Source organism: Cherax quadricarinatus, chromosome 75 (genome assembly GCF_038502225.1).
Source record: "Cherax quadricarinatus isolate ZL_2023a chromosome 75, ASM3850222v1, whole genome shotgun sequence".
Taxonomy (NCBI): domain Eukaryota; kingdom Metazoa; phylum Arthropoda; class Malacostraca; order Decapoda; family Parastacidae; genus Cherax; species Cherax quadricarinatus.
In genome coordinates, this window is record NC_091366.1 from 1,379,579 (window position 1) to 1,400,656 (window position 21,078).

Sequence of the window (21,078 nt, forward strand, 5' to 3'; positions counted from 1 at the left end):
CAGGCTGTTACTGCTGGCGGCACGCAAACCAACGTACGAGCCACAGCCCGGCTGGTCAGGTACCAACTTTAGGTGCTAGCAAGAGTCATTCCCATGAACGAATATACCCGAACTTCCTATTTATGCAACACTGCAAGCTCCTCATGTTTTGATTGCAACATAAAAGGCCTAGAGGTAACATTCAACTCTCCCTGTGGTTATTTTGAGAAAAAATTATTTATTTCCATTGGTGTCCTTGTAAGTTTATTCAGTATTACATAAATAGTTACTAGATTATCATACATAGCAACATATTTGTAAAGAACCTGGATAGCCCAAAAAAAGACACACAAAACTCAACTTAGTTTGCAAAAATGGGAAGATATACAATGTTCTAGTTGACATCAGATGAAAGATAAAGATCTAGATAATTCTGTAAATACCTGCATTTAAGTGAAATCTCAATAGCTTGCATAATAAAAAATATTGAAGTTTGGGGTCCTTTGTCAGAAATAATCCAACTGAGTGGCACTCACCAGTTTGCTGGACCTCCCCACGGTAGTCCTCAGCTTTGATGAAATATGGAAGGACACTCAGGTAGTCCCAACCTGGGTTACCCCAGGCTGCCCACCGGTCAAAATCCCTCCTGTTACCTCTGACATACATCATGCCATTGACAGTGGAACCACCACCCAGCACTCTACCCTGGGGCTGCCTTGCTGCCTGTTATGTAATAATGACAGTAAGTAGGTTTATTCAGGTATACACAAATATATTGATTATTATACATAGCAGCATATGTGTAGAGAACCTAGGTAAACCCAGATTAAGTCAAAGTCACTTATTTCCATTGGGCAATTGACTTATTTCCATTGGTGTGTGCAAGCTTGTCAAGTCCCTTTAGTGCTATCTAGATAATTTTGGAAATTACCATCTGCACTATGGTCATTAAGGTTGCAATTCCCTTGTATATTCGTATCATTAATACTCCAATCTAAAAATAGGGAATTAAGCAAATTTTCAGTTTATATATACAATGATATATATACCAATACATCTCTTTGATAGATATCAATTCATCTGGTGCTGCTAGCTTGGTTGACCAGGCTAGTACCAGACAATCCTGGTCCAGGACCACCAGTAGCAACCAATGGTTGACCAGGCTAGTACCAGACAATCCTGGTCCAGGACCACCAGTAGCAACCAATGGTTGACCAGGCTAGTACCAGACAATCCTGGTCCAGGACCACCAGTAGCAACCAATGGTTGACCAGGCTAGTACCAGACAATCCTGGTCCAGGACCACCAGTAGCAACCAATGGTTCACCAGGCTAGTACCAGACAATCCTGGTCCAGGACCACCAGTAGCAACCAATGGCTGACCAGGCTAGTACCAGACAATCCTGGTCCAGGACCACCAGTAGCAACAACTGGTTGACCAGATTAGTACCAAACAACCCTGGTCCAGGACCACCAGTAGCAACCAATGGTTGACCAGGCTAGTACCAGACAACCCTGGTCCAGGACCACCAGTAGCAACAACTGGTTGACCAGGCTAGTACCAGACAACCCTGGTCCAGGACCACCAGTAGCAACCAATGGTTGACCAGGCTAGTACCAGACATGCCTGGTCCAGGACCAGTAGCAACAACTGGTTGACCAGGCTAGTACCAAACAACCCTGATCCAGGACCACCAGTAGCAACAACTGGTTGACCAGGCTAGTACCAGACATGCCTGGTCCAGGACCAGTAGCAGCAACTGGTTGACCAGGCTAGTACCAGACAACCCTGGTCCAGGACCACCAGTAGCAACCAATGGTTGACCAGGCTAGTACCAGACAATCCTGGTCCAGGACCACCAGTAGCAACCAATGGTTGACCAGGATAGCACCAGACAATCCTGGTCCAGGACCACCAGTAGCAACAACTGGTTGACCAGGCTAGTACCAGACAATCCTCGTAAAGGACCACCAGTAGCAACAACTGGTTGACCAGGCTAGTACCAGACAACCCTGGTCCAGGACCACCAGTAGCAACAACTGGTTGACCAGGCTAGTACCAGACAATCCTGGTAAAGGACCACCAGTAGCAACAACTGGTTGACCAGGCTAGTACCAGACAACCCTGGTCCAGGACCACCAGTAGCAACAACTGGTTGACCAGGCTAGTACCAGACAATCCTGGTAAAGGACCACCAGTAGCAACAACTGGTTGACCAGGCTAGTACCAGACAATCCTGGTAAAGGACCACCAGTAGTAACAACTGGTTGACCAGGCTAGTACCAGACAACCCTGGTCCAGGACCACCAGTAGCAACAACTGGTTGACCAGGCTAGTACCAGACAATCCTGGTAAAGGACCACCAGTAGCAACAACTGGTTGACCAGGCTAGTACCAGACAACCCTGGTCCAGGATCACCAGTAGCAACAACTGGTTGACCAGGCTAGTACCAGACAATCCTGGTAAAGGACCACCAGTAGCAACAACTGGTTGACCAGGCTAGTACCAGACAACCCTGGTCCAGGACCACCAGTAGCAACAACTGGTTGACCAGGCTAGTACCAGACAATCCTGGTAAAGGACCACCAGTAGCAACAACTGGTTGACCAGGCTAGTACCAGACAACCCTGGTCCAGGACCACCAGTAGCAACAACTGGTTGACCAGGCTAGTACCAGACAACCCTGGTCCAGGACCACCAGTAGCAACAACTGGTTGACCAGGCTAGTACCAGACAATCCTGGTCCAGGACCGCCAGTAGCAACCACTGGTTGACCAGGCTAGTACCAGACAATCCTGGTCCAGGACCACCAGTAGCAACAACTGGTTGACCAGGCTAGTACCAGACAATCCTGGTCCAGGACCACCAGTAGCAACAACTGGTTGACCAGGCTAGTACCAAACCCTGGTCCAGGACCACCAGTAGCAACAACTGGTTGACCAGGCTAGTACCAGACATGCCTGGTCCAGGACCAGTAGCAACAACTGGTTGACCAGGCTAGTACCAGACAACCCTGGTCCAGGACCACCAGTAGCAACCAATGGTTGACCAGGCTAGTACCAGACAATCCTGGTCCAGGACCACCAGTAGCAACCAATGGTTGACCAGGATAGCACCAGACAATCCTGGTCCAGGACCACCAGTAGCAACAACTGGTTGACCAGGCTAGTACCAGACAATCCTGGTCCAGGACCACCAGTAGCAACAACTGGTTGACCAGGCTAGTACCAGACAACCCTGGTCCAGGACCACCAGTAGCAACCAATGGTTGACCAGGCTAGTACCAGACAACCCTGGTCCAGGGCCACCACTAGCAACAACTGGTTAACCAGGCTAGTACCAGACAACCCTGGTCCAGGACCACCAGTAGCAACAACTGGTTAACCAGGCTAGTACCAGACAACCCTGGTCCAGGACCACCAGTAGCAACAACTGGTTGACCAGGCTAGTACCAGACAACCCTGGTTCAGGACCACCAGTAGCAACAACTGGCTGACCAGGCTAGTACCAGACAACCCTGGTCCAGGACCACCAGTAGCAACAACTGGCTGACCAGGCTAGTACCAGACAACCCTGGTCCAGGACCACCAGTAGCAACAACTGGTTGACCAGGCTAGTACCAGACAACCCTGGTCCAGGACCACCAGTAGCAACAACTGGTTGACCAGGCTAGTACCAGAATCCTGGTCCAGGACCACCAGTAGCAACCAATGGTTGACCAGGATAGTACCAGACAATCCTGGTCCAGGACCACCAGTAGAAACAACTGGTTGACCAGGCTAGTACCAGACAACCCTGGTCCAGGACCACCAGTAGCAACAACTGGTTGACCAGTTTAGTACCAAACAACCCTGGTCCAGGACCACCAGTAGCAACAACTGGTTGACCAGGCTAGTACCAAACAACCCTGGTCCAGGACCACCAGTAGCAACAACTGGTTGACCAGGCTAGTACCAAACAACCCTGGTCCAGGACCACCAGTAGCAACAACTGGTTGACCAGTTTAGTACCAAACAACCCTGGTCCAGGACCACCAGTAGCAACAACTGGTTGACCAGGCTAGTACCAGACATGCCTGGTCCAGGACCAGTAGCAACAACTGGTTGACCAGGCTAGTACCAGACAACCCTGGTCCAGGACCACCAGTAGCAACAACTGGTTGACCAGGCTAGTACCAAACAATCCTGGTCCAGGACCACCAGTAGCAACCAATGGTTGACCAGGCTAGCACCAGACAATCCTGGTCCAGGACCACCAGTAGCAACCAATGGTTGACCAGGATAGTACCAGATAACCCTGGTCCAGGACCACCAGTAGCAACCAATGGTTGACCAGGCTAGTACCAGACAATCCTGGTCCAGGACCACCAGTAGCAACCAATGGTTGACCAGGATAGCACCAGACAATCCTGGTCCAGGACCACCAGTAGCAACAACTAGTTGACCAGGCTAGTACCAGACAATCCTGGTCCAGGACCATCAGTAGCAACAACTGGTTGACCAGGCTAGTACCAGACAATCCTGGTCCAGGACCACCAGTAGCAACAACTGGTTGACCAGGCTAGTACCAGACAATCCTGGTAAAGGACCACCAGTAGCAACAACTGGTTGACCAGGCTAGTACCAGACAACCCTGGTCCAGGACCACCAGTAGCAACAACTGGTTAACCAGGCTAGTACCAGACAACCCTGGTCCAGGACCACCAGTAGCAACAACTGGTTGACCAGGCTAGTACCAGACAACCCTGGTCCAGGACCACCAGTAGTAACAACTGGTTGACCAGGCTAGTACCCGACAACCCTGGTCCAGGACCACCAGTAGCAACAACTGGTTGACCAGGCTAGTACCAGACAATCCTGGTAAAGGACCACCAGTAGCAACAACTGGTTGACCAGGCTAGTACCAGACAACCCTGGTCCAGGACCACCAGCAGCAACAACTGGTTGACCAGGCTAGTACCAGACAATCCTGGTAAAGGACCACCAGTAGCAACAACTGGTTGACCAGGCTAGTACCAGACAACCCTGGTCCAGGACCACCAGTAGCAACAACTGGTTGACCAGGCTAGTACCCGACAACCCTGGTCCAGGACCACCAGTAGCAACAACTGATTGACCAGGCTAGTACCAGACAACCCTGGTCCAGGACCACCAGTAGCAACCACTGGCTGACCAGGCAAGCAAGTGCAAATAAACTACACAACAAATGGGGCCATTATGCAGCCTCCTGGTCCCCTCCCCATTTCTTCCTCTCCCCATCATTAACAGCCTAACTTATAACAGATTATGAGCAACCACGTATATGATAAACATTTTTTTGAATTTGTACACTGACATATTTGTGTGTGTCATGGAAGTTTACATAGGTAATGAGCAACTGTGTACTCCATGACTGTGGGAATTCTGAGAATAAATTTGTGGTGTCATCAAGTCAGGGGAAAGTTTATACTCGAGGTTACTCACATATATATTAGCCCAATTTTAGTGCCAGATGTCAGGATTTTATTGTTACTATAATACAATACCTCAGGATATTATTGCTGTCACTACAATACAAGACGTCAGGATTTTATTGCTGTCACTACAATACGTCAGGATTTTACTGCTGTCACTACAATACAAGACGTCAGGAATTTATTATCACTACAATACGTCAGGATTTTACTGCTGTCACTACAATACAAGACGTCAGGATATTATTGCTGTCACTACAATACGTCAGGATTTTATTGCTGTCACTACAATACGTCAGGATTTCATTGCTGTCACTACAATACGTCATGATTTTACTGCTGTCACTACAATACAAGACGTCAGGAATTTATTATCACTACAATACGTCAGGATTTTACTGCTGTCACTACAAGACGTCAGGATATTATTGCTGTCACTACAATACGTCAGGATTTTATTGCTGTCACTACAATACGTCAGGATTTTATTGCTGTCACTACAATACGTCAGGATTTCATTGCTGTCACTACAATACGTCATGATTTTATTGCTGTCACTACAATACGTCAGGATTTTATTGCTGTCACTACAATACGTCAGGATTTTACTGCTGTCACTACAATACGTCAGGATATTATTGCTGTCACTACAATACGTCAGGATTTCATTGCTGTCACTACAATACGTCAGGATTTTATTGCTGTCACTACAATACGTCAGGATTTCATTGCTGTCACTACAATACGTCATGATTTTACTGCTGTCACTACAATACAAGACGTCAGGAATTTATTATCACTACAATACGTCAGGATTTTACTGCTGTCACTACAAGACGTCAGGATATTATTGCTGTCACTACAATACGTCAGGATTTTATTGCTGTCACTTGGAGTTTACCTGGAGAGAGTTCCGGGGGTCAACGCCCCCGCGGCCCAGTCTGTGACCAGGCCTCATGGTGGATCAGGGCCTGATCAACCAGGCTGTTGCTGCTGGCTGCACGCAAACCAACGTACGAGCCACAGCCCGGCTGATCAGGAACCGACTTTAGGTGCTTGTCCAGTGCCAGCTTGAAGACTGCCAGGGGTCTGTTGGTAATCCCCCTTATGTGTGCTGGGAGGCAGTTGAACAGTCTCGAGCCCCTGACACTTATTGTATGGTCTCTTAACGTGCTAGTGACACCCCTGCTTTTCATTGGGGGGATGGTGCATCGTCTGCCAAGTCTTTTGCTTTCGTAGTGAGTGATTTTCGTGTGCAAGTTCGGTACTAGTCCCTCTAGGATTTTCCAGGTGTATATAATCATGTATCTCTCCCGCCTGCGTTCCAGGGAATACGGGTTCAGGAACTGTCACTATAATACAAGACGTCAGGATTTTATTGCTGTCACTACAATACGTCAGGATTTTATTGCTGTCACTACAATACGTCAAGATTTTATTGCTGTCACTACAATACAAGACGTCAGGATTTTATTGCTGTCACTACAATACAAGACGTCAGGATTTTATTGCTGTCACTACAATACGTCAAGATTTTATTGCTGTCACTACAATACAAGACGTCAGGATTTTATTGCTGTCACTACAATACAAGACGTCAGGATTTTATTGCTGTCACTACAATACAAGACGTCAGGATTTTATTGCTGTCACTACAATACAAGACGTCAGGATTTTATTGCTGTCACTACAATACGTCAGGATTTCATTGCTGTCACTACAATACGTCAGGATTTCATTGCTGTCACTACAATACGTCAGGATTTCATTGCTGTCACTACAATACGTCAGGATTTCATTGCTGTCACTACAATACGTCAGGATATTATTGCTGCTGTCAATACAAGTGATGTATATCACCTAGGAAATATAGTTGCTACTCAGGTCATACTGACCAGGTATACGTGTCCTCCACCCAAAAATCTTAATATATATTTAAAAATCTTACATTCTACAATAATTTAGCAAGAATAATTGGAACAGTGCCTGAAGTTTGAAGCATCAGTCACATTATAACCTGAAAATAACCTCTCCTATGACCACTCACATCAATATCTCTAAAAACATAATTAAAAATTAATAACCCAACCACTGTAGTCATGCTAACTCCATTTAAATACTGGATTTACAAGTCAATTAATAACCCAACCACTGTAGTCATGCTAACTCCATTTAAATACTGGATTTACAAGTCAATTATAAATTTACGTCAGGTCTGAGACCAGGCCTCAGGGTCTGATCAACCAGGCTGTTACTGCTGGATGCGGTTTGGCATTGCTTTGGAGTGGAGCATATTGTAATAAGTAAAATTTGGATATGTGGGTCAGTTGGCCACCAGCAGCAACAGACTGGTTGGTCATGTTAGCACCAGACGAGCCTGGCCCATGGCCGGGCTCCAGAAGTAAAAAATAAAAAGGTTAATTATTTTTTGGTATCTATTATCTCAAGCTTTATACATCAGGTACACATAATCACAATTATCATACATAATAACATATGTAAATTATCTAGGATAATCGTCCCTCCCCCTCCAGAGTTACTTTTAGCATTGGAGTCCTTAAAGTACCTAATCAATGATGCATTTGTCACTTACGTGATTGGCAAAGTTCTGGGAGGAATATTTCTGAGGGACGGTGGAGTAGCCCCAGTCCTCGGTGTAGCCAGGAATGTAAGAGATGGGCAGGAAGGCTGGAACGTTGGACTCCAGGGGTGGAGGTCCTCCTGCCTCAAGTAGCAGCACCCTCCACTCAGGTACCTCTGATAGTCTGGCTGCTAGTATACAACCTGCTGTGCCTCCACCCACTGTGTCAAGTGTAACATAATGTTAGCTTAGTTTAGCTTAGGCCAAGCTGGATTAGGTTAGGTTAGGTTAGGACAGGATAGGTTAGGTTACATTAGGTACGTTAGGTTAGATTAGGACAGGATAGGTTAGGTTACATTAGGTACGTAAGGTTAGATTAGGACAGGATAGGTTAGGTTACATTAGGTACGTTAGGTTAGATTAGGACAGGATAGGTTAGGTTACATTAGGTACGTTAGGTTAGATTAGGACAGGATAGGTTAGGTTACATTAGGTACGTAAGGTTAGATTAGGACAGGATAGGTTAGGTTACATTAGGTGCGTTAGGTTAGATTAGGACAGGATAGGTTAGGTTACATTAGGTACGTTAGGTTAGGTTAGAGGATAGGTTAGGTTAGATTCGTCAGGAAACAGGACAATTGCTTCCTGACGCGAGTTTTAGTTATATAACGACGGGCCACTGAAGCTTTTGATCATTTGGCCGAGGCCTTCCACTGGCTTACCCCTCCACTTGAAAAATATCATGGTTGTGGGTATAACAATTAGGAGTACGTATATTCTTTGGCACTGCTTATACAGAAAAGCTTTGCATAACTCTGGGTTTTCTTCAGGTACAACTAAAGGCCTCCGATCGCTGTGGGTGATGATAGCTCGTTGAAAGCCTAGCATAGGTATATCAGCTGCCCATTTTCACCCAGAGGTAAATTATCTGGGTGTTCGACTGTTGAGATTTACCCTGGGTAATCCTTCAATGGGAGGTTCCTTGACGTTGCTGAGGGGCTCTTGATTCATGAAATTGGATCTGTGCTCCGGTTCCCTGAACACCTTCCATCCCCCCACACATGGGCTGTATAATCCTGCGGGTTTAGCGCTCCCCCATGATCATAATATCCTGGGTAAGGTGATAAAATACTCTAGCTGAAGTCAATCTTGATATAAGCTTGCAAATCAAACTGCAAAGACCAAAATACTGAATAATTCATAACACAAGCACGTAGATGGAGTAAACTGTTATAATTATAACATTCATTTTTAAGGGGGTGGACTGGTAAGCCAGTGGAAGGCCTCGGTCAGATGACCAAAAGCTCCAGCTGTGGATCATACAAGACCCACGTCAGGAAACACTTGACGAACCTAAGCAGGTGGATGGCATCTCCGGTAGCTAAAAGGTTACTGGTCTAACAGGAAGTCAGTGATATTTCAAGGGCAGGGTAGTGTCAAGAGAAAGGAGGCTGTCAGTCCCATGCTTAGCATCAACTCAAATTGCTGATTTAATTCACAAAATAAGATATTTAAGTTGCTAACGACAGTTACTCGTCTAGTAACTCAAACCACTTCAAGTTTGGTTAAATTCGACCATATCTTGCTAAAATATAAACGATTATAATTCAAAATCACATGTGAGCTAAACTAATATTTTTTTGTGTGGCTATTCGTGTTTGCATAAATAATTTAGTATGAGTGTAACCAGATATAAACATGTAAACAGTTTATTATTATTGTAACTTGTTCAGCTAACAGTCCCTGGAGCCATTATGTACCTCTGTAATGTTGTGGTACAGTCCCTGGAGCCATTATGTACCTCTGTAATGTTGTGGTACAGTCCCTGGATCCATTATGTACCTCTGTAATGTTGAGGTGCAGTCCCTGGAGCCATTATGTACCTCTGTAATGTTGAGGTACAGTCCCTGGAGCCATTATGTGTCTGTAATGTTGAGGTGCAGTTTCTGAACCCATTCTGTGCCAATATAATCTTTTAACTGCTGCCCACTCCATGGGTATGGGGTGCATAACAAACTAACATCACCCAAGAGTAAATAAGCACCCGGATGTTTAAAATACGTTACAATACGTTAGATGGAGCTGGACTTGAAATAAGATGAGAACAACATCCTATTAATTCCACTTTAAAAAAAGTGTGAACCTTGCCAAAATAAAAAGTATTGTGGATTCTCCGGTATTTAAAAAGGTTACCTGTCTAACAGGAAGTCAGTGATATATCAGCATCGTAACACTGTAAATAGATAAATAAACCTGACACCTTATATAGTACAGTAATAGGCTGGTTTTTAAAATCTAAGGACAGGCAACCCAATCATCGTTACGTAGGTACGTAATATCATCTATGTACTACCAGCACATGATACAACTTATACAGACCATAGCTGACATCAGTGACATACTACTATATAGAAAGTCCCTTGTTATGCTGAGCATTTCCCGCAAATTAGGTTAGTTTTGTCCCCAGGATGCGACCCACACCAGTCCACTAACACCCAGGTACCCATTTTACTGATGGGTGAACATGGAAACCCGGTGTAAGGAAGCACGCCCAATGTTTCTACCCTCGCCGGGAATCGAACCCGGACACTGGCAGTGTTTTAGATTCATATCGAAGATTAACTGTTTAAAATCATTTAAACAAATACGTCCCGACATTAGACCTTAAATACTCAAAACTCTTTGACACGAATAAAACAGGTTTGTCAGAAGTTTGGCCCGTGGCCTGGTGGCAAACGTTCTCGCTTCACACGGTGATTGTCCGGGTTCGATTCCCGGAGAGGGTAGAAATATTGGGTATGTTTCCTTACAACGGGTGTCTATGTTCACCCATCAGTAAAATAGGTACCTGGGTGTTAGTGGACTGGTGTGGGTCGCATCATGGGGACAAAACTGACCTAATTTGCGGGAAATGCTCAGCATAACAAGGGACTTTCTATATAGTAGTATGTCATTGATGTCAGCTATGATCTGTATACCTGGAGGGAGTATCGGGGGTCAATGCCCCGCGGCCCGGTCTGAGACCAGGCCTCGTGGTGGATGAGGGCCTGATCAACCAGGCTGTTGCTGCTGACCGCAAGCAAACTGACGTACAAACCACAGCCCGGCTGGTCAGGTACTAACTTTAGGTGCCTGTCCAGTGCCTTCTTGAAGACAGCCAGGGGTCTATTGGTAATCCCCCTTATGTATGCTGGAAGGCTGTTGAACAGTCTTGGGCTCCTGACACTTATTGTGTTGTCTCTTATTATGCTAGTGGCGCCTCTGCTTTTCACTGGGGTAATGTTGCATTTCCTGCCGAGTCTTTTGCTTTCATAGGGAGTGATTTTCGTGTGCAAGTTTGGTACTAATCCCTCTAGGATTTTCCAAGTGTATATTATCATGTATCTTTCTCGCCTGCGTTCCAGGGAGTACAAATCAAGGGACGTCAACCGTTCCCAGTAATTTTTATGCTTTGTGTGTTCCATAAAGGTTCTCTGTACATTATGTCAGCAATATCCCCGGTAAATCAGGAATGAAGACAGAGGGATACCTGAGCCCACAACAAGGGGTTTTACATATTACATGGAGAATAAATGGTACACAAACCACCGGACCGAGTGGAGTCTGAACCAGATAGGCAAGGTAGCAACAATTCCTAGGAGCAAGAGTCCTTCTGTAGCATCAAGGAAGTACCCCAGAAGAACCTAGGAGTGGAAAGTAGGGCTGGCACATAATCGCTCTCTTTACGCCTTTTTTGTGTGTGTAAGCCTTGGCACCTTCCTGTTTCACTAGATTTTTATAATTAAATTGTAGGTTATGTGGTAGGAACAGGAAGACCTTGTTCGTATCGAGGTCTACCAAGGTGAGTATTTGACCAGTTCCCGGGATGCGCCCTGCAAAAGTGACTAACGTCTAGGTACCTACTTACTGCAAGGTGAACATGAGAAGCAGGTGTTAGGATGCCACCCACAACAGTCTACTAATATATAAGAAGGAGCACTGTAGCAGGCCTACTGGCCCATGTTAGACAGGTCCATTTCATCTACTGCCCTAAGCTACTGGCCAGAGCCAGTCAGATGCAAATACTCTAATACCCAGGTACCTATTTACTGCTAGGTACCTATTCACTTCTAGGTGAACATTAGAAGCAGGTGTAGTGAGACTCCAAGACGCTTCACCCTGACCTGGAATCACCCAACCCTCAGTGTGACTTTGTAAATGGTCCAAGTCGGACCTTAACGTCGTGTTAAGTTCCTCTCTCCTATGTGCAGGTTATTTACGCGCTGTTCCAGTTATGATAGCGTGATTTTTTCTCTAAATGTGAATGGCGCTGAGGCATTTAAAAGCGGAACTGAAGCCGCCATGACATGCTGATTAGCTCAATAGAAAAGCAAAGTGACCTTAGTTATTTTAAGTAACTAACATTAAATGTGGGTAATTTAAAATTGTATTTAATATTAAGCATAACCGAGCGTCACATTATCATCACAAGGAAGCACTAAAGCCGCAGGAGCTATACAGCGCCTGAAGACTGCAAGGTAATTAAGTTAGATCCGAGGAAGAGGGCAATTCCTTGGATCAAGAGCCCTTCCACCAGAAGACTTAATGTATATTTTTTCCTAAGAGTGTCTGTTTAAGATGTCTGGGTTAAGGTCAGAGGTAGACCAGCCATACTGTCTGACAGAACACATGGCTGACCACCTATCAAAATTACATATTATTGAGAAAGTAATGTGTACTGTCATATATATATATATATATATATATATATATATATATATATATATATATATATATATATATATATATATATATATATATATATATATGGAATAAAATCAGAGTAAACAGGTGATATCACAGAACAAGCACTGTGAAAAACTGGAATTCTAAGCGCTTTCGTGATTTCTCACATTATCAAGGAACTGTAGAAATAAAATATCAGTGGGAAGACATACAGGAACGAGGCCACATCTCGCGAGGTGCGGCCTCGTCCTTATGTCTTATAAGTCAAACTAACTTATTTCCATTGTAGTGTGTGTAATCAGATATAAATCAATGGTCTTACCGATAATAAAGTCGTACTGAGCAGACAGAGGACCATTTAATGCATATTGCTCTTGACCAGCTTCAGGAAATACACTGACTAGAAGTAGCCGTAGCACTGGTAGCAAGGCTACTGTCGTGGCTCCTATTACTGTGTCTCGCACCCCGTTCAGGTCTACCACCATCTTGAACACCTGGAAAATAACAAGTATTTACAAACATTAATCTTAGGCCTACGTAGAGTCGAACCTACAACCCCTGTGACAAGACTCACGCAATCGTAATGACATGATTGCAAACAAACCATACCACGGATGGGGTTAGAACCCCGCCCGTGGTATGGCTTATGACCTGTGACAAGGTACGTAGTACTAGGATGGTGTGTATAGTAAAGTGTACCTTGTTTCAGTCTTCTTCGGGAAAATAATCACAGGGGTCAGTTGAATGACAGCTCTAGGCCTTTCGTGTTTCAATCAACACATCTGCCTGGATATCCTACTCATTTATGCAACGTTGCAAGCTCCTGATGTGGTAATTGCAACACGAAAGGCCTAGAACTATCATTCACTTTCCCCTGCAGTTATTTTTGTATTATATATATATATATACATATATATATATATATATATACATATATATATATATATATACATATATATATACATATATATATATATATATATATATATATATATATATATATATATATATCCGGTGGATTAGGGCCTGATCAACCAGGCTGTTACTGCTGGCTGCACGCTGGCCATTGTAGCTAAATGGTTCGGAGAGCCCACAAGTTCCCAATGTGAAGATAACCTTATTAACAGATGTAATGAACCATTCACATGTCTGCACCTGATCCCGGGTACATAATGCTTCCCGGTCCCTGGACCTATTATGTACCTCTGTAAACTTTTCGACTACCGTCCACAGGATGGCTGTGAGGTGCATCAAGATATTAAACAGATGCACTGTTAGAAAAACTCGTTCTACCCTACAGCTCTCACTTGGTCCTGTCAGGTTTCCTGGGCAGCAAAACACCGTCGTCTGGTGTATGTGTGTCAGGGAAAGCAAGACCTTGAATTATCCAAGTCCCACAAGTCAAGGACGAGGCTGTATTATCCTTCCCATATATCATGTACACAGTCTCTACCACTTCAGTTTATTTTACTCGTGAAATCTGTAATACGTCAAGTGTTAGCTGGTATATTTTTGACAGTTGAATTTACATGCTGAGAGGCGATGTTCTACTCGTCTCATTACAGGGAACAGGGAGTGTCCAGCTCTCCTCGACGTTGGTCTTTCGAACCAAGTGGTGGAGGGGTAAGCCAGTGGAAGGTCTCGGTCAGATGACCAAAAGCTCCAGCTGTGGGTCATCGTGCAACTAAGACCCGCGTCAGGAAACACTTGTCCTGTTACCTGACGCAACTTACCTGACCTACCGAAGGACTTTGAGTTGTCTTCCACTGAATCTAACCTGTTATCTATTCCATAGGAGCTCTATAATCCTTGCGGGTTTAGCGCCTCTTCATAAATATAAGAATATAATATCACAGATCAACCCTAAGGTATACTATTAATTGCAGTATGCCAGCAACAACAGTTGGTGAAGCATAACTCATGGTTACTACAACAGTGTTGTAGAGATGAACAACAAGCAGTGTTTACCTGGAGTTTACCTGGAGGGATTTCGGGGGTCAACGCCCCTGCTGCCCGGTCTGAGACCAGGCCTCATGGTGGATCAGGGTCTGATCAACCAGACTGTTACCAACGTACGAACCACAGCCCGGCTGGTCAGGTACTGACTTTAGGTGCCTGTTCAGTGCCTTCTTGAAGACAGCCAGGGGTCTATTGGTAATCCCCCTTATGTATGGAGTTTACCTGGAGTTTACCTGGAGAGAGTTCCGGGGGTCAACGCCCCTGCGGCCCGGTCTGTGACCAGGCCTCCTGGTGGATCAGAGCCTGATCAACCTGGGAAACAGTTGAACAGTCTTGGGCCCCTGAGGCTTATTGTCTCTTATCGTGCTAGTGGCGCCTCTGCTTTTCATTGGGGGGAATGTTGCATCGTCTGACGAGTCTTGCTTTCACAGTGAGTGATTTTCGCATGCAAATTTGGTACTACTCCCTCTAGGATTATCCAAGTATATATAATCATACAGTAAAAAGATAGCTTCATAAGAAGGTCACTACAAGTGTTGTAGAAATAACAACAGGTCACTACCACAGGTGTTACAAAGATGGCATCTTAACACGGCCACCTTGAACCTTCCTGCCACTTGGGCCACAAGGTCGCTGCACATACTTACATGTCAGCAAGGCAGCCTCCTCTCTCTTCATTTTACTTTCCTCGTGTCACCTTGCACTCCACCATGACTTGCTTCTATCACCTGTGCTACATTTTCTTGCTTTTATTATTAACTCGTCTTCCATGTCTCTCTTTCACATCGATAACTGACTCAGGGATTCACTGTTCTTTGTATATAATAATTATAATTCACTGTTTCCCACTGAATGAACTAATTTACCAAACGCAGTGTGTATAATAATAATAATAATCTTTATTTCTATAAGTACATGGTACAACTTATACAGACCATAGCTGACACCAATGACATGCTACTATATAGAAAGTCCCTTGTACAGAGCATTTCTCGCAGATTAGGTCTTTTGTCTCCCAGGATGCGACCCGCACCAGTCCACTAACACCCAGGTACTTACTGCTAGGTGAACGGACAGCAGGAGTAATATCTAGAATTATATTCCAAGAAAAAGTTGTCAGGGAACAGGAAGTGAACTGGATAATTATCTACCTCGAAGAGCAAGATTATCTTCAGCAATCAATATTAAGGCACTTGTTTGACTCCAACTAGATTATCCTAACTTCAATTCTAACAATTTATCAGGTAAAACTATTATAAAACTAAGAATTATGTTCTGTGCGCACGTAAACACTAGGATAATAATATCTATTTACTACCAGTACATGTACAAGGTATACAGACCATAGCTGACATCAGTGACATACTACTATATAGAAAGCCGCTTGTTATGGTGAGCATTTCCCGCAAATTAGGTCAGTTTTGTCCCAGGATGTGACCCACACCAGTCCACTAACTCCCAGGTACCTATTTTATTGATACACCATAGACAACCGGTGTAAGGAAACATGCCCAATGCTTCTACCCTCGCCGGGAATCGAACCCGGACGCCTCACTGTGTGAAGCGAGAGCTTTGCTACAAACATCAGGGACCCAGTAAGTACACTGGATCTGCCATTCCTGATGCGAGGACATTCTTGGTCGTGGATATTACAGGATTAACTCCACTAAAATACTGCGACCAGGCTGAGGGACTGACCACCTCTGTACTCAACTGAGGAAGTCTACCGTGTAGACGAAACATTTCGGAATAAACCCAGTACACAAATGTGCTATTAACTTGTCGGTATTGTATACCATTATCATATTCCTGGGACATATGACCACAAACTCCAGGTAGCTGTTTATTACATGACAAAAAATCCTTGTCGCAAACACATGTCTTATTTCCTGGCCAATATTCTTCTTCCCCATCCTAGGTTAAGGCCACTCAGGAAAGTTGTCTGGACAACCCTGGTGATCATATACCATTTACAAAACGTGAGGAGAAATATATACCTTTAGGATTTTACATTTTCTACTTCAGAAATCTTAAATAAATTTTGAGTAATATTTTCTAAGGGAGGACAATGTATGTACATGAGAAAGGAGGAACACTACAGTAGGCCTGTTGGCCCATACTAGGCAGGTCCTTCACAAATCCAACCCACTAATAAACGCTATCCAAGCAATAATCTCTGATAATTCTGTTCGTATGTGGTGACAGCAAGCAGTATAATGCAACTGTGCCAGCCTTGGAACCTGAAGCATTTTAAACTCTAGACAAGACATAATGTATACAGCAGATAACACATTGAGGTCCGTGTTCGATCCCCGGTACGGGTGGAACATTAGGATGTGTTTCCTTAAGACACCTGCTGTCCCTGTTTACCTAACAGTAAGTAGGTGGCTGGGTGTCAGTCACATTACACCTGTTGTCACTTCACCTAGCATTATGTGCCTGGGTGTCAGTCACCTTATACTTGTTGTCACTTCACCTAGCATTAAGTAGGCACCTGGGTGTCAGTCACCTTACACCTGCTGTCCAAGTTTACTCATTAGTAGAACAGATACCTGGGTGTGAGTCGACTGGTGAGAGTCGCATCCTACAGACTAGAAGAATGATTTAGCAAATGTTAGGTGATGCCTGTAGGTTCCTAATTCACTTAAAAAACTAATCTCGCAAATAAACCGCTGATGGCATAGCTATTAAAGGGTACCTAATGCAGAATCCATTTGTAACGGGCAGTTTTCTCTGGTTTTGTCTTAATCAGGAAAAACCAGAGATTTCACTTTTCCCTGACCTTGCTGGAGACTAAGATTTGCTTATTGATTAAGGTCATACCCTGACAATGCATTAAAGACTATACCTTCTTCAGTATACTGATCAGTGTTGAAAGTATTCATGACTCGAAATTTTCACCACCTTGCTGGCGGTGACTTCGAAATATTTACTCCGATTTCGTAACTGTGGTACCGCAAATTGTGGAAATGGAGGCTGTGTACTTGTTATAACATTTGTGTAGCTCTACACAATGATTTACAAGCTCTATTTAGAAATATTTGTAGCTAGAGTTTGTATAGCAGGATATATATACTATTTATACACCATGTTAAGTTCTGTTTCAACCCCTCATGCAGCTGGTATTTTGTAAGCCTAAGAGAGTGGCTAGATTATAAAAATGCGAGGCTTTACAGTCATATAACATCCATCTAACTTATTTAAAGTAGTGGAGAGGTAAGCCAGTGGAAGGCCTCGGTCAGAGGAACAAAAGCTCCAGTTGTGTGGGTCATCATATAACCAAGACCCGCCTCAGGAAACACTTGTCCTGTTTCCTGACAAACTCTTTACCTCACCTAATTTAATATCCATCTTTCACGTATCAGAAATCTTTCCTATGAGGTAGGCTAAAAGCATCGACTTTGCACTTTCTAGAAAAACGTAGAAATAGAGGATATGTCTAAATGTACAAATGTAACTGACTCACGAAATCGTAATGACACGATTACAAACAAACCTAGCTGGCTAAGCTGGCTAGCTAGCCCAGTGGCTAACGCGACGGTTTGGAGTTTCGAGACACTCTGATCGCGGGTTCTATTCCCTTCCGTGGTATGGTTTGTACAAATGTAAACCTGGATTAAATAACGGGGATATAGTGTTGAATAAGTCTAACCATGGAGCTGAACTTCTCCAGGCTGAGGGACTGACCACCTCAAATTTTGACTGAAGAAACCTACTCTGTATGTGAAACATCAGTAAAGGCACCCAACTGTTGCACATGTCTCTTGATCTTCAACTTGTCGGTATTTTATACCATTTTCAACAATGAGTTGGACTTGCCTAGCATGGGCTAATAGACCTACTGCAGTATTCCTACACTCTCCTGTTATGTAAGACATCAGACAAGAAGTGATGGCTGGGGGTTCTTACAGCATATATCAGTCAGTGGTGGTCCACTGAAGTCTCACTTGGGAAACCAATGTTGACACAAAATACTCGGGAATGCTGACATAAAATACTCAGTGTGACAACACACTGACGTTACTGAGGAGAGAGGGCCAAGATTTTGTAACAGCTGATAAACCACACAATATACTATGATAAATATAACCTTATTCCTTATTCTTCCCCACTGAGGTTTCGTAGTATTTATATGAGGATAATACTGTACCCGTAACGGTAATAATAGTTGACTAATGAGACGGCTAATGATGGAATATTGGCTAAGCCTCTCAAAAAAGCATAGCATTTGTGTGTGCAACCTTTGCAAACCTGTTCTGTAAAAAAAAAATATGGGGAACTATATGAGAATCATGGAGGGTCTAAAATATGGCACTAATTAAAAAAAATGTGAAAAAGCACTAGCTTCAAACTATGGCCCCAGCCAATATAACTAACATCAAAATAAACATGACAGCCTACAAGCTCAGTGTTTGCAGGCTAACTTTTCATTCACTCCTTAGGCGATTCTGTTCTGACTCACGAAATCGTAATAACACGATTACAAACCAGGGAAAAGGTGGGGGTTTAAACCCATGGCGAGTGAGCCGTAAAACTCCAGGCCAGTGCGTAAGCCACTAGGTCAGCTGGCTACAGTAAGATTCATTATCCAAATAGGTACATTTTTACACTCACCTGCCATAGCTTCAAGCCCCATCCGTTGCGTGGTCTGTTCTGATTGTCTTGATGTATGCCTCTCCCATTATAACTCAACTTACCTTGTCTGATGGTGCACGCAAACACACGTGTGTGTGCTCAGACTCGAATACTGAAATTTCAAACTACAATCAACCTTTTTGTGGCTGGAACAATCAACATTGTGACTGGGTTGGTGACCTGCCAAGCAACCAGGGCAATGACCCATTCAACCATTAACTCATTCATATAAGGATGGAGTGATGATGGAGTCACCCATCATCCTTGCTGGTCAGTTCAAGGAACTGAACAAGTTGACTGTAATTTGAAAGCTCTGTTATTCCGTTTTTATGTTTTTTACCATAACTAAAAATACCACGTTGGTTGTGTGAGGCTATGACAACACTAGAGTAACAGTACGAGGCTATGACAACACTAGAGTAACAGTACGAGGCCATGACAACACTAGAGTAACAGTACGAGGCTATGACAACACTAGAGTAACAGTACGAGGATATGACAACACTAGATAACAATATGAGGATATGACAACACTAGAGTAACAGCACGAGGCTATGACAACACTAGAGTAACAGTACGAGGATATGACAACACTAGAGTAACAATATGAGGATATGACAACACTAGAGTAACAGTACGAGGATATGACAACACTAGAGTAACAATATGAGGATATGACAACACTAGAGTAACAGTACGAGGCTATGACAACACTAGAGTAACAGTACGAGGATATGACAACACTAGAGTAACAGTACGAGGCTATGACAACACTAGAGTAACAGTACGAGGATATGACAACACTAGAGTAACAGTACGAGGATATGACAATATTGGAGTAAGAGTAGAACGGAGCTATGACAACACTAGTGAAAAGAGTACGAGGCTATGACAACACTAGAGTATGTGAAGTAAAAGGACACAAGTGCAACTAATGTGACATTTTATTGTGGCAACGTTTCGCTCTCCAGGAGCTTTATCAAGCCATTACAAACAATACATGGACACAGAGGGTATATAAAGGCTCAGAGTGAGGTGCAATACTACTGGTAGTAGTAGTAGTAATGACAAAAATTGTAGTAGTAGTAGTAATACAACTTTTGTCACTACTACTACTACTACTACCACTAGTGAACATCGAAATGGTACCTCACTAGTATTGCACCTCACTCTGAGCCTATATATACCCTCTGTGTCCATGTATTGTTTGTAATGGCTTGATAAAGCTCCTGGAGAGCGAAACGTTGCCACAATAAAATGTTACTTTAGTTGCACTTGTGTCCTTTTACTTCACATATTGTCGGTAATTCTACCAACTTTAATACAACACCAGAATAACAGGATGGGGCTATGACAACACCAGAGTAACAGGATGGGGCTATGACAACACCAGAGTAACAAGATGGGGCTATGACAATACCAGAATAACAGGATGGGGCTATGACAACACCAGAGTAACAAGATGGGGCTATGACAACACCAGAATAACAGGATGGGGCTATGACAACACCAGAGTAACAGGATGGGGCTATGACAACACCAGAGTAACAAGATGGGGCTATGACAACACCAGAATAACAGGATGGGGCTATGACAACACCAGAGTAATAAGATGGGGCTATGACAACACCAGAATAACAGGATGGGGCTATGACAACACCAGAGTAACAAGATGGGGCTATGACAACACCAGAATAACAGGATGGGGCTATGACAACACCAGAGTAACAAGATGGGGCTATGAC

The 21,078-nt window shown here is 43.9% G+C and overlaps 1 protein-coding gene across 3 annotated transcripts in view; it reads right to left on the bottom strand.

Moving 5' to 3' along the window:
• LOC128691868 (glucose dehydrogenase [FAD, quinone]) overlaps positions 1 to 21,078 on the bottom strand; it is a 55,125-nt gene that overhangs the window by 17,569 nt on the left and 16,478 nt on the right. For 2 of the 3 annotated variants that reach the window (XM_070100875.1, XM_070100874.1), the window contains 3 exons: positions 13,062 to 13,233; positions 8,027 to 8,235; positions 516 to 702 (listed from right to left, as the gene is read on the bottom strand). In XM_070100875.1, coding sequence (XP_069956976.1) covers positions 516 to 702; positions 8,027 to 8,235; positions 13,062 to 13,224 — 559 coding nt within the window. In that variant the 5' untranslated portion in view covers positions 13,225 to 13,233. Of the gene's footprint in view, positions 1 to 515; positions 703 to 8,026; positions 8,236 to 13,061; positions 13,234 to 19,395; positions 19,518 to 21,078 lie in introns of those variants that run through there. The other variant, XM_070100877.1, reaches the window with a different exon arrangement.